Source organism: Salvelinus fontinalis, chromosome 38, assembly GCF_029448725.1.
Source record: "Salvelinus fontinalis isolate EN_2023a chromosome 38, ASM2944872v1, whole genome shotgun sequence".
Taxonomy (NCBI): domain Eukaryota; kingdom Metazoa; phylum Chordata; class Actinopteri; order Salmoniformes; family Salmonidae; genus Salvelinus; species Salvelinus fontinalis.
The window spans coordinates 36,316,697-36,332,044 of record NC_074702.1 but is presented as its reverse complement, the minus strand read 5'-3'; the positions used below and the strand labels follow the sequence as shown (position 1 = coordinate 36,332,044).

Here is a 15,348-nt window from a genome sequence, read left to right as displayed (position 1 = left end):
TGTAGAAACAATTTGTGTTCTATAGATAGGAGGTGTGAGTCCTCAAGGGGTTATAAATATATATATGAACATAGAGATTTATATTATACAAATTTTGAAGTTAATGTAATGCCATTGTTAGGTGAGAAAACCCCTCTGGAGAAGGGAAAAACAGCTCCTCCGGATGTGAGCATGAAAGAGATTTTCAATTCACTGTCTAGTGATAGTGATATAAAGAACCATTTCAAAGTAGAGGAGGAGACACGGGTGAAAAAGTCAGACGTGACCCCCCTGTGGGCTCTCTGTTCCCTCAATCTATCCTCACACTGAGTTGCGCAAGGCAGATCAGGTTTCAAGCATCTGGTCAGCACTGCCTGTCTTTGAGTCAACAGACTTTGACAGCAGTGATGAACGCTGTCTTAGGCCAACCAGAACACAGGCTGCGAAAGGAAATAAAGACTAACCTCCAGTGACAGTAATCACACATAAATCAGCATCTCCAAAACAGTTGGATGGATGGTCAAAAACTTTGAACCATCCACGAGACGTGGGTAACAGAGTTGTACAGGTTCCGAGTGAAACCAACAACATTATTTGTTCAGCAGAAGACAAACCTGGTGTGTGTCATTATTGTGGGATTTCTGGTCACTGGCAACGAGAACGTCGGAACGAAAACGTGTCTTTATGAGAAGTGGCCAGGAGAAGAAGGGTCCGTCTAAGGGAAAATGGACGTGTCTTTATGAGAAGTGGCCAGGAGAAGAAGGGTCCGTCTAAGGGAAAATGGACGTGTCTTTATGAGAAGTGGCCAGGAGAAGAAGGGTCCGTCTAAGGGAAAATGGACGTGTCTTTATGAGAAGTGGCCAGGAGAAGAAGGGTCCGTCTAAGGGAAAATGGAAACAGGACAACAGCCCCAACAACACAATGCTGATGCAGAAATTTAAGAAGCTCTCTCCGGCTGCTGTGGAGGTAAACTAATAGACCCCCTCTTACGTCCATCTCAGCTGGTGTACATCGGGTGGAATATATGTCAACATGATGGTTAACAACTTTACAGTAGGTTTTTAGTACAGTAGATATGGGTGCTGAAGTCACTGTATTGCCCATATCTTATGGAAAACATATGTCCTCAGTACACGGGCGGGAGACAGAGACAGATATGAAACAGACCAAACCATTATCAATTTCTATTGGTCCAATGAAGATTGATGCAGGGGTGTGGATAGACTCATTTGAACAACCTATTTTAGGCCTTGGTGTTATTCTGCAACTTGACTCTACGCTGAACGTTTCTGAAGGAAAGGTGACGTGAGAAATTAGACAACTGCAGGGATCTACAGTTCAGAACCATGCTATTTGGACTACAAAGAAAAATGAGAGTGGAACTTTGGATATGGAACCAGTGTGCTTGACAGGTGTTGCCCCACCTTGCACAAGACAATATCCCATTAGCAAGAAAGCTATGGCCGCTACTAAAGTAGTAGAGACTCCTAACATCATCATACAACGTGGCACACCATGTAATCCAGTTACTCGGATTCTTCCTCCAGATACTACATTACTTGAACATGACTGCTGTGAGTTGGTTTTGGATCAGCTATCTGATAGGTTTACTAAGAGTCATCCGTTGGAAAACCCAGAGTTTATCTTATACACAGATGGTTCAAGCATTGTGGAGGAGGGTGTGAGGAAGGCAGGCTGGGCAGTTACTACAATGGACAATGTGATAGTGACAGACACGTTACCTGCAGAAACAACAGCCCAGGTGGTGGAATTGGTGGCTTTGACAGAAGCATGTAAACAGGCTGAAGGAAAAACAGCTAAAATCTACACAGATTCGAGGTCTGCTTTTGGCGTTACCCATGATTTTGGAAATATATGGAAAAACAGAGGATTCATGACATCACTGGGAGCTCCTCTGAAGAATGGACCAGAGCTCATGGCTCTACTGAATGCTCTCCAGTTACCTGGACAAGTTGCGATTTTGAAAATGAAAGCACATGGAAAAATCTTTACAGACGAGAGTGAAGGTAATGATCTGGCTGACAGAACTGCCAAGGCGGCTGCCAAGAGAACACCTCTGTCACCTAAACTGATTAGGAAACACCTCGTATGCATTGTTTACGGTATTATGTAGTATATGGGCACACATAACAAAACCACATGGTTGAGTCCGTTTGAGGTCGTCACAGGTTAACCCATGTCACTACCAGGTACGTTAGATTTGAGAAAAGCAGACGTTCACTTTATGAGGGACATAATGCTTAACTGTAGCATCCAACTCTCTAATGCAGTAGGGGAAGCAGACAGACAAGTAAGAGAGGCGTGGGGAATAATACACGAGGGGGGACATGACATTAGGGCCAAAATGAGAAGGTCCTTATCAAGTTTTGCTCATAACAAGATCAGCAGTAAAAGTTCAGGGAAAATCACGGTGGATACATGTCATTCATTGCAAGGTTGTCCATTTTGATGACAAAGCGGAGCCTGGAGAATAAAGAACTGATTGATTAGCAATCGGGGGCCAATCTCGGGTGAAGAAGCATAGTAAGATGATCAGAACCTGATAAGCATGTATGTTGTACACCGCTGTAACGGCTTTCCTCCTCCTCTTCATCCGAAGAGGAGGAGCAGGGATTCGACCAAAACGCAGCGTTGTGAAATGACATGATTTTAATGAACAAGACGAAAAAACATGAAACGAAATACACTTGAATAATTAACAAAATAACAAAACAGAGTAGACAGACCTGGACATGGAACTTACATAAATACACGAAGAACTCACGAACAGTCTACATAAACCGAGACAGTCCCGTGTGGCGCGACAAACACTGACACAGGAGACAACCACCCACAACCAAACAGTGTGAAAACACCTACCTTAATATGACTCTCAATCAGAGGAAATGAAAACCACCTGCCTCTAATTGAGAGCCATATCAGGTCACCCTTAAACAAACATAGAAACACATAACATAGACTACCCACCCAAACTCACGCCCTGACCGTCAAACACATACAAAAATAACAGAAAACCGGTCAGGAACGTGACAACCGCAGTCATCATATTAGGGATATCTAGGTGAAATGTCCAACTTTCTCCCAAAAATCGGTACATGCTTACATAGGGAGATCTATGTGAAATATCAATTTATCTTGAAACCAGAACTTGTTACTTTCACTTTTTTGTTTCCTTCGTTACAGGTTATGAGAATCTATCGTCTGAGGCTGCAGCAATATTCCTTGACCCGAGGCCTGTACCTGAAACGATACAAGATCACCGGTGAAGTGTTCATTAGAGATGTCCTTATCAACCAGTGTAACGGAAGAATAATTCCTCACTACCGGCAGACTGTCAGAATATAATCTTTAATAGTTATCTATGTGGGACTGATACCAGTGTGGAAGAGCTGGTCACTTTTAAAGGACTTGGTGAATGATTACCTTGCTAATAGGACGATTGAATATTATTGTCTTGCAGACAGTTATTTATTTTGTGAGTTTCCTCCTAATACAGGATGTGATAGGAATCGTAAGGGACATCATCATTACACCTGTTAATGCTTATTTTCTATAACTTTGTTTGAAATTGATGTCTTATTGTAACAGCAAGTAAAATATGCCCTTTGTGCTTTCTAGAAATGCAAGGTGTTTCATGCAAATGATTTTATGCTTACTGCTTGTTTTTTATACTGTCTATTTTTTCATGTTTTCTATTGTTTTCTAAAAAGACATTTGAAGTATATATTTTTTTTAAATGTTCTAAGGGGAGTGTAAGAATATTTAAAGATCAATACACAATGCAGAGGACTAAAGGCCAAGAGGACTAAAAGTCAAGAGAGGACTAAAGGTCAAGAGGACTAAAAGTCAAGAGAGTACTAACGATCAATGGAAATAGTGTTTTTTTTGTAAAAGGGAATTAATAAACAATGGGTCAGAGACATGGGAGGAATTTGTCTATTTATTGAGCCTGAAATAGGATACTTGTTATTTGGCCATTGGCCCAGTTTTGTTGCAAGGAATTCTAATTGGTCAACCACAGGCTGTGGCTGGGGGTTATAAAACTACATCCTGTCTCTTTGTTCTGTGGAGAGAATCACTGAGGACAGGGGAGAATGAACATCTACCTCTCAGCATAACATCTGTCACGTTCTGACCTTAGTTCCGTTGTTTTGTCTTTTGTTTTAGTTGGTCAGGGCGTGAGTTGGGTGGGTAATCTATGTTTTCTATTTCTGTGTTGGTTTTCTGTGTTTTGCCTGATATGGTTCTCAATCAGAGGCAGCTGTCAATCGTTGTCCCTGATTGGGAACCATATTCAGGTAGTCTGTTTTCTGTTGGGTTTTGTGGGTGGTTGTTTTCAGTCTTTGTGTGTCTGCACCAGATAGAACTGTTTTGGTTTTCACTTTGTTGTTTTTGTATTTTGAGTTGTTGACTTCATTAAATAAGATGAACAATTACCACGCTGCGCATTGGTCCTCTGATCCTTCAAACTTCTCCTACTCAGACGAGGAGGAAGACAACAGCCTTTACAACATCCATGATTTGTCCTCTTTGAATAAACTTATTTTCCTCCCCCTGCTCTGCTTTGGGGTCTGTGTTATTGAAGAATAACATCAACTGCTAACACATATATATAACATATGTGACATAAAAAAATACATTACAGACAAAAACACTTAACATACATTTAAAACCATTAACATGCAGTGTGTGTGTGCATCTATCAGTTCAACATACATGTCAGTACATACACAGAACAAGTAGGTCACTGGGGAGAGCCATTGCTATATTTGTTTTTTGAAACCAGGTTTGCTGTTCACTTGCGCTATATAAGATGGAAGGGACTTCCATGCACTCATATTGCTCCGTATAATACTGTATGTTTCCTTGCATTTGTTCTGGACCTGTGACTGTAAAAAGACCCCTGGTGGATTGTCTGGTGGGGTAAGTGTGTGTGTCAGTGCTGTGTGTAAGATGACTATGCAAACAATTTGGAAATTCCAACATATTAGTGTTTCTTATAAAAACAAGAAGTGACGCCAATAGGGACTGGCATGCATATTATTAGTGTTAGCCCTTTGATTACAATGAAGAGCAAGATGTGCCGTTCTGTTCTGAACCATCTGCAGCTTAACTAGGGCTTTCCTTGCAATACTTGACTGGTAGTCTAGTGGTTAGAGCATTGGGCCAGTAACTGAAAGGTTGCTGGTTTGAATCCCTGAGCTGGCAAGGAAAAAATATGTTGTTCTACCCCCGAGCAAGGCAATTAACTCTGGGTGCCATGGATGTGGATGAAGGCAGCTCACCGCACCTCTCTGATTCAGAGGGTTTGGGTTACATGTGGAAGATGTGTTCAGTTGTACAACTGACTAGGTCTTTCCCATATGACTGGACAATAATCAAGATAAGATCAAACTAGAGCCTGCAGGACTTCCTTTGTGGAGTGTGGTGTCAAAAAAGCAGAGCATCTCTTTTTTACTGACAGACCTCTCCCCATCTTTACAACCATTGAATCTACATATTTTGACCACAACAGTTAACAATCTAAGGTCAAGTAATCAAGTAATTTAGTCTCCTCTACTTGTTCAACAGCCACACCATTCATTACCAGATTCAGCTGAGGTCAATAACTTGCCAGAATCAGCTGAGGTCAATAACTTGCCAGATCCAGCTGAGGTCAATAACTTGGGGAATGATTTGTACCAAATTCAATGCTCTACGTTTTAGAGATGTTCAGGATCAGTTTATTACTGTCCACCAATTCCAAAACAGACTGCAACTCTTTGTTAAGGGTTTCAGTGAATCATTAGCTGTGGTTTCTGATGAGTATATGGTTGAATCATCAGCATACATGGACACACATGCTTTGTTTAATGCCAGTGAGAATTCATTCAGAGGTGAGAGGATTTGTCAGGTCTCTGAAAGTGGTTTTGAACATCCAGCTTGGTCTAAAAACATTGAGTTAATTAATTCCCTTGGTGTTGGCTGCTTTTCAGCCCTTCAATGCTTCTTCCTAATGGCTTACTTGTTCTGTTTGAGAACCGGACGCGGAGGAAGGAAGAGGAAAATAAAGCGATTCCAGAACAATCTTTTCTCTCCATCTTCCTCTCTTCTAAATCAGCCGCTCCAGAGACCATAAAAGACCTTCTGCTCGTGGTAAAAAATATTATTCTGCTAGTTTCATTTACTTTTTCAATTTTGCTCCAAAAACTTTATTGTACCACTTCAAAAACGTTATTGTTCTATGATTATAATTTCCATAGTTGAGAAGTGCAAGAGGAACACGTACATGCACTCTACGACGCCCTTTACTTCTGTTGACGCAAATCACACGTCACAAAAATTAATGTTCATTGACTACATACAAGTATAGCCTTATACCAACACATGTAAAGTAAGATCTAATGTAAACAATGCACGCATCATGAAACATATCATTGTTTAATTGTGGAGAAGGATAATACATATTTTACATATAGTTATATAGTGAGTGATGGATGTACTGAATAGCTAAACAATTATACTGTCAATAATTAATAACCAATAATGATGAAAAGTGAAGATCTAGGGAAACAGGGGTATTGTCTGCACTATAGTGTTGCTATTGCTATAGTTTAAGTATGATTACATCAAACACGGTTATTTATCCTGGGCCTTGTACATTACATATTATAACTATAACCTATTCTACAATGCACCATGGTAATACATGTTTAGCACGTAATCCAGGCATTATCAAGATGTCTCTTCCCTGACACATAGGAAATCAGGGTAATGCTTTAAAAAAGGTATGTTCCTCTGGACCTGTGGGATTCTACCAAGGCTTTATAGTATTAATCTGAAATATAGAGACGTATAACTACAGCCAGACAATGGAGGTTATACCTATTCATTATTGTGTTAAATCTAAAATGTATTCTCAGGCAGGATTAAGTATTGACTAATACAAAGCCTGTTTACTGCAGGTAATTACTATCATTCTATTATAATCTCATTGAGATCAATGTGTCTCTGTTGAATTCACAGAATGAATCTGCATACTATGAGTTTATTTATCAGGCTGTATCCCTGAAGCATCTCTTTACTCTACATCTATAAATCATAATGCCTCTTAAAAGGTGAATTACTTGCGATATTGTAACTCCTTGTTTTAACTTAAATATATACATGTAAATCATTTAAGGGAAAGGGGGTAATATCACTTGATGAAGCATTGGATTGCAGACACATAAATAATTGATGGTCCATTATTTTTATTCACTACCATACTGAGACTGACAACATTACTCTTCCTGCTAATTATTTTTCATTTGTATTTTACCTTTATTTAAACAGGGAGTCACATTGAGATTAAAAATCTATTTTTACAAGAGAGCCCTGTATACATTACAATAAAAACAGGATATGAAAACATCATACACATATATGTGTATAAAACAATATAATTCATCACACAATAAACAAAAATAAACATATTCAATAAAAGCAATCACATAGAGGTCCTCAATTAATCATTTAAACTGCCTGAGTGGCACCAGCACATCTATCTGCAGTGAACTCTGCATATTGTCTAGAAACCACCATTAAACATGTTAAAAGAGAAACATCTATGTTTACTCCTCAAATGAATCGGGTAATCTCATGTTGCTGTGTCTGAGGAGAGATACCCACCTGTCTGGAAAAGGTAGGCCTACTAATGGCAACGGAATGCTTGCCAACAATAAAATGCATTATTCGAATTTTCATCTTTATTAAATCATAAATAAACAATGCAAACAACAAAGTGGATGTGTGTTTGATGAAGGTTACTATGGAGTGTCACAGTGATCTTTTCCGTAACCTTGCGGACAAAAAAATAAACATAATTTTGAATATTCTTAATGACAATGTCACAAGATGTAGCGCAGTCAAACACAAGTCACTTGTGAATTAATTGATTAAGTCCTGTTTTGCATTTATTTATTCGTGATGAGGATGTTTCTTAGATAGGAGCCTAGTATTTGGTGTTCCCGAGTGGCGCTAAGACACTGCATCTCAGTGCTAGAGGGGTCGCTACAGACACCTTGTTTCAAATCTGGGCTGATTCACAGTGATTGTGTTTGGGAGTCCCATAGGGTGGCGCACAATTGGCCCAGTGTCGTCTGGGATTGTCCTGTGTAGGCTGTCATTGTAACAATTTGTTCTTAACTGACTTGCCTAGTTTAAAAATATGTATATATATTATCACACAATGCCTCTCTCAACCTGGCCATGCACTCCCCTTCAGTTTGTTACAGGTTGAACTTAAGTGTCCATACTTATATTTCTTAGCAGTATTAACACGTGTATAATATTTTGTTGTGATGTAATTACATCGCCTATTTCGAGTATTGTTATGTTGGTTGTTAAGACAATGCACAAATTGTAGTTAAGCCTCGAGGCTGTTTTCACATTTTCCTTTGCCTTTCCCCATGATCTTGTCTGTCTATATGCTGCCATCTGCTGGTACAGTTTAGACATCACCACAGAACACATTTATTGCTGTCACACTGAGGAGATGGTGATGGATATCGAGTTTCCAACTGGAGAAAGTAGTAACTAATCAATGATTGAAAACTACATCAACAACTGTCTGATTTAGTGAAGGTACATTAGGCCAGGACTATGGTCCTTATTGGACATGCACCAGCAGGTTCAGACAGTGGTTAACTGAACACACACAGTTCTGTTTGACCAAAAGGCACACTGTACTGTATCTGTTTGAGCAAGGGTGCGACTACAGTCTAGTAAATTAATAATCCACAGCTAACCTGCATCATGCACACCTTTAGAAGTGAGACTCCACCAGCTCTCATAGCCCCTACGAAAAAAGTTTGCGGTCCGAGTGCAGTATAAGATCAGTATGCAGCAACTATTTCATCAGAAATAACACCGCCGACTGCAGTTACTGAACTTTTACTGCAGTTTCAAAACTGTAATCTGCATTCTACTGTCTAGGTCTCTCTTCAGTCTTTGGCTGTAGATTGTTCCTGCTCGGGTCCTCTGAAATACAGCACCCTATGCAAAACATGAACAACTCAGTGACATTTTGGGAATGGTGTAGGCCTAAATGACCAAATTCATACAGTAGGCTTTGTTATGACGACTGAATAACATTCAGACAGGTCCTAGATATTATTATCTAAAATAAACAAAAACGAGTTGTTTCACAAATTTACAGAGTTCCGCAGATGTCTTGCCTACTCAGGAAAGACGCATCATTGCCATCTTTCCCTCCTTCCTTTGATTTTCTTTCTTTATTCAGAGGGGCAGGATCCAAAAGCGGTAGTTCGTTGAAAATGGAAGGAGCAGCGACGCGCACTGTGATAACGTCTACAAGCAGCAGCACGGAACATTTTGCCAGATCTACTCTGGCTTATGACAGGCAGTTTCTTCGCACTGCTTCGGGGCTCCTCGTTTTCGCAGAAATAGTAAGTAGTCAAGTTTCAAGGTTCAAAATGTAGAATACGGGATACTCATTGTATACATCGTCCAAATAAATGGTTATTTGCGTGTTCCTTCTCGACGATGCAACAACATTATGACATAATAAAAGATAAGAATACGTACATAAATTAAATGTCTCAGTAGAATAAAATAAACATTTTATAGTAGCATAACTATAATTCAAGAAAGCACATTTTATAGTCCAATATTTACACGTGTACTGGAGAAGTTGGGAATGGGGTGCAGTGTATAAACTGTGGCTGGGGTGTGTGGGGTCGTGGATGATGCTGCGTGACTTCCTCAGGCACCGTTTGGTTGGGAGCATGGTCCCATGATTTACTGGGCTGTCTTCACCACCCGCTGGAGGGACTTGCGGTAGTAGACGCAGCAATTCCCATACCAGGCCGTGATGCAACCGGTCCGTACATTCTTGATGGTGCAGGGCTAGTATTTGGAGAGGACCCGGGGCATCATGATGTTGTGGCGTCTTGACAACAGTTGTGGTGGTGTTGGTCCATGACATGTCCTCAGCGATGTGGACGGTGAAGAACTTAAAACTAGTAACTTTCTCTACTGCAGTCCGGTTGATGTGGATCGGGACATGTTCCCACCTCTGCTTCCTGAACTTAACAATCAACTCCTTTGTTTTGCTGACTTTGAGGGAGAGGTTGTTGTCATGACACCACAATGCCAGCTCACTTACCTCCTCCCTATAGGCTGACTCGTTGTTGTTGGTTATCAGGCCTATAACCGGTCTGTCGTCAGCAAAGTTCATGAGGGAGTTGGTGTTGTGCAAAGCCACACAGTTGTAGATGAACAGGGGGCACAGCAGAGGACTGAGGACACCCCTGGAGCACCCCTGAGTTAAGAGTCAGTGTGGAGGAGGTGTTGTTGACAATCCCCACAGCCTGTGGTCTGCGCCTCAGGAAGTCCAGGATCCAGTTGCAGAGAGGGATGTCCTAACTGCAGCACAAACATATTTGTGTCCAAGTTCGATATAATAATTTATTGAAATCACTATGGCAGTGACTTTTACCATTTTTCTCACAAAAGCTGCCATCAGAACTCATGGAGGGAATCAATACTGTATGACCTGCGTGATGGTTTATCACAGATCGTGACATGACACTGTACTGAACACTGCACTGAAGTGAAGGTTCAATTATTTAACATTGTTCATGGAAATGTAACTGGAGAAAATGAACATAATGTCAACCTACTTTCTGTAATGTATACTACTTCCAGTAATATATGCTTCTTCCTGTAATATATGCTACTTCCTGTAATATATGCCTCTTCCTGTAATATAGGCTACTTCCTTTAATATATGCTTCTTCCTGTAATATAGGCTACTTCCTGTTTTATATGCTTCTTCCTGTAATATAGGCTACTTCCTGTAATATAGGTTACTTCCTGAAATATATACTTTTTCCTGTAATATAGGCTACTTCCTGTAATATATGCTACTTCCTGTAATATATGCTACTTCCTCTATTGCACTCAACATTACCCATTCCCACCTGGACAAAAGGAACACCTATGTGAGAATGCTATTCATTGACTACAGCTCAGCGTTCAACACCATAGTGCCCTCAAAGCACATCACTAAGCTAAGGACCTCCCTCTGCAGCTGGATCCTGGACTACTTGACGGGCTGCCCCCAGGTGGTAAGGGTAGGGAACAACACATCCGCAACGCTGATCCTCAACACGGGGGCCCCTCAGGGGTGCATGCTTAGTCCCCTCCTGTACTCCCTGTTCACTCATGACTTCACCGCCAGGCACGACTCCAACACCATCATTAAGTTTGCTGATGACACAACAGTGGTAGGCCTGATCACCGACAACGATGAGACCGCCTATAGGGAGAAGGTCAGAGACCTGGTCATGTGGTGCCAGGACAACAACCTCTCCCTCAACGTGATCAAGACGAAGGAGATGATTGTGGACAACAGGAAAAGGAGGACCGAGCACGTCCCCATTCTCATCGATGGGGCTGTAGTGCAACATGTTTAGAGCTTCCATTTCGTTGGTGTCCACATCACCAACAAAATAACATGGTCCAAGCACACCAAGACAGTCGTGAAGAGGGTACGACAAAGCCTATTCCCCTCAGGAGACTGAAAAGATTTGGCAAGTGTTCTCAGATCCTCAAAAGGTTCTACAGCTGAACCATCGAGAGCATCCCTACTGGTTGCATCACTGCCTGGTATGGCACCTGCTCAGCTTCCGACCGCAAGGCACTACAGAGGTTAGTGCGTACGGCCCAGTACATCACTGGGGCCAAGCTTCCTGCCATCCAGGACTTCTATATCAGGCGGTGTCAGAGGAAGGCCCTAAAAATTGTCAGAGTCCAGCTACCCTAGTCATAGACTGTTCTCTCTGCTACTGCACGGCAAGCGGTACCGGAGCGCCAAGTCGAGGTCCAAAATGCTTCTTAACAGCTTCTACCCCCCAAGCCATAAGACTCCTGAACAGCTAATCAAATGGCTACCCGGACCCCACTTTACACTGCTGCTACTCTCTGTTTATAATCTATGCATAGTCACTTTAACTCTACCTACATGTACATATTGCCTCAAATACCTCGACTAACCGGTGCCCCCGCACATTGACTCTGTACCGGTACCCCCTGTATATAGCCTTGTAGCCTTGTTATTTTACTGCTGCCGTTTAATTATTTGTAACTTTTATTTTCTATTTTTTACTTAACACTTATTTTGTAATTTTTTTATTAACTTCTTAAAGCATTGGTGGTTATGGGCTTGTAAGTAAGCATTTCACTGTAAGGTCTACACCTGTTGTATTCGGCGCATGTGGCAAATACAAATTTGATTTGATTTGAGCAAATGCATTTAAATACATGATAAGGTAGACACCACTAGACTACAGCCATCACTGACTATGTGTGCGTCCCAATTGGCATCCTATTTACTTTCTACTCGAGGCCTATGGGCCCTGTTAAAAAGTAGTGCACTATAAAGGGAATAGGATGCCATTTGGAATGCTGGCTATATGCTTCCCTGTCCCCTCAGGTGTTTGGTCTGCTGGTATGGATGCTGATAGCAGGGACGGAGTACTTCCGTGTGTCTGCCTTTGGGTGGGTCATGTTTGTGGCCATCTTGTACTGGGTCCTGACGGTCATCTTCCTCATCATCTACCTGACCACGGCTTACAACAGGATCCCTCAGGTCCCCTGGACAACTGTGGTACGACACATACTATGACACATAATACAACAGCACATTATTTGAAACTTGACTGATTAAGGTTGTTTATTATATATCTAGTAATTGAATAATTGTGGACTATTTATGTAACAGAAAACCAATGGAGTTAATTGGCTTGATGGTTTTGTGGGAGAGAGCAAATAGATGAACCATGTCTTTATGAATGTGATCAAATGAAACCATTCTATAATGTGTACTACCCTACAGTATCTGAGCCAGCCAGGAATCCTGTTGTTGTCATTCTACAGGGTCTGTTCGTCAACAGTAGTGCTACAGTGAAGTATGTGGTGTTCTACAGGGCCTGTTCTTCAACAGTAGTGCTACAGTGATGTATGTGGTGTTCTACAGGGCCTGTTCTTCAACAGTAGTGCTACAGTGATGTATGTGGTGTTCTACAGGGCCTGTTCTTCAACAGTAGTGCTACAGTGATGTATGTGGTGTTCTACAGGGTCTGTTCTTCAACAGTAGTGCTACAGTGATGTATGTGGTGTTCTACAGGGTCTGTTCTTCAACAGTAGTACTACAGTGATGTATGTGGTGTTCTACAGGGTCTGTTCTTCAACAGTAGTGCTACAGTGATGTATGTGGTGTTCTACAGGGTCTGTTCTTCAACAGTAGTGCTACAGTGATGTATGTGGTGTTCTACAGGGCCTGTTCTTCAACAGTAGTGCTACAGTGATGTATGTGGTGTTCTACAGGGTCTGTTCTACAACAGTAGTGCTACAGTGATGTATGTGGTGTTCTAGAGGGTCTGTTCTTCAACAGTAGTGCTACAGTGATGTATGTGGTGTTCTACAGGGTCTGTTCTTCAACAGTAGTGCTACAGTGATGTATGTGGTGTTCTACAGGGTCTGTTCTTCAACAGTAGTGCTACAGTGATGTATGTGGTGGTAGCAGCAGTGGACGCAGCCTCAATTAGCCATGCTATTAAGGGGCGCCATAACTACACCTGCTGGGTCGCATCCACAGTAAGAAAACCTCCTCAGATCTCCCAGACAGACATTTAAATCACGCCAACTGTGAAAATATACCACAAATATGACTGAGTATTTATGATTGCAGCGATATTAAAATATACAATATTAAAATCCCAAATACAGTGGAGCAAAAAAGTATTTAGTCAGCCACCAATTGTGCAAGTTCTCCCATTTAAAAAGATGAGAGAGGCCTGTAGTTTTCATCATAGGTACACTTCAACTATGAAAGACAAAATGAGAAAAAAAATCCAGAAAATCACATTGTAGGATTTTTAATTAATTAATTTGCAAATTATGGTGGGAAGTGGGAGAACTTGCACAATTGGTGGCTGACTAAATACTTTTTTGCCCCGCTGTATATGCCTACAAGTCAGATAAGAAAGGTATGATGCCACTTTACCATCCAGAATGCTATCTATTAAGCCTACTCAACTCAGACCCAGTATTGTACTGAATTTGAATGTTTTCATCCGTCTGTTTTTCAGTTCTTTGCCTTCCTGGTCACGCTCTGCTATGCAGGAAGTACATATTTAAGTTTTAAATTCTGGCGCTCGAGGGATGAGGAACAATAACCAATCACAAAGGACAGCTAAAGTATATCCGTTATGGAACACATGAAGGATCTTGAAAAGTACACATGGTTAAGTGTAACAACCACTCCTTCCCTTTGGAAGGCATTTCTCTATTTGATTTCTGTTATATTTCTGTTATTTTGGAGTCATGGTGTGTTTCATCTGTTGGAATGACAGAGCCTGAACCTCAGTGGTGTTTTTACTTCTTATGAACTCATGAGTTTTTAAAAATTACATTTGGATGAAAATGACTGAAGCTAATAAAGTGGCTATTCTGTTTTTCTGAAGCTGGAGATCAAAGCTTTAACTCCAATATTAAAATGGATTGGACAGTAATGTTGTCCCACACTAGATGGTGCTACAATACAAGGCTAAGAAAAAGGGCTGATGAAGAACATTACAGTCAATTCTCTTTTTGATTATTCCAAAAAAGTATCATATACGAATAATATATTTCACTAATAGGAGTCAGCACCACTGAATAAAAATGCAACATGCAACAATTTTAAAGATTTTACTGAGTTATGATTCATAGAAGGATATCAGTCAATTTAAATAAATTCATTAGGCCCTAATCTATGGATTTCACATAACTGGAAATGGAGATATGCATCTGTTGGTCACAGATACCTTAAAAAAAAGTAGGGACGTGGCTCAGAAAACCAGTCAGTATCTGGTGTGACCACCATTTGCCTCATGCAGCTTATTAAACATCTCCTTCGCATAAAGTTGATCGGGCAGTTGATTGTGGCCTGTGGAATGTTGTCCCACTCCTCTTCAATGGAGTGGGACAAAAATCCAAGATGGCGTAGCAGTCAGACGTCTTTGTCTTTGTCTTGTCGTGTCCCGTGTATAGATCTTTTTTTCTTTGTATATATTTCGTATATATTTTTTATATTTTTAACCTCAATTTCAACATACTCTCCTGCAACCCGCCTCACCCAATGTGGTATGGATCTGCTATTTTCTTTACTTTAGAACCGGAACCCCCAACAGAAGCTAGCCAGCTAACTAGCTACAAGTCAGTTAGCCACTGCTAGCGGTCATCAGCTAACCTCAGCCCGATCAACTCCCGCCAGTCTGCACAGGGCGATTCAACCCAGAGCATATCAGACTGCTTTTTTCT

At 41.0% G+C, this 15,348-nt stretch overlaps 1 protein-coding gene and 1 long non-coding RNA gene across 2 annotated transcripts; both read left to right on the top strand.

The window, feature by feature from the left end:
• The first annotated feature begins 355 nt into the window (after positions 1-355).
• LOC129837925 (uncharacterized) lies at positions 356-3,920 on the top strand. Its single transcript, XR_008756784.1, has 2 exons — positions 356-945; positions 3,184-3,920. It is a non-coding gene; the product is annotated as an uncharacterized LOC129837925 (long non-coding RNA).
• A 5,250-nt stretch (positions 3,921-9,170) lies between these two features.
• Positions 9,171-14,919, top strand: LOC129837499 (CKLF-like MARVEL transmembrane domain-containing protein 8). The gene is made up of 4 exons (XM_055903716.1): positions 9,171-9,428; positions 12,479-12,652; positions 13,522-13,641; positions 14,136-14,919. Exons 1-4 carry the CDS (start codon positions 9,189-9,191, stop codon positions 14,220-14,222), a joined length of 621 nt encoding a protein of 206 aa, XP_055759691.1. The 5' UTR covers positions 9,171-9,188; the 3' UTR covers positions 14,223-14,919.
• The last annotated feature ends 429 nt before the right edge of the window (positions 14,920-15,348 follow it).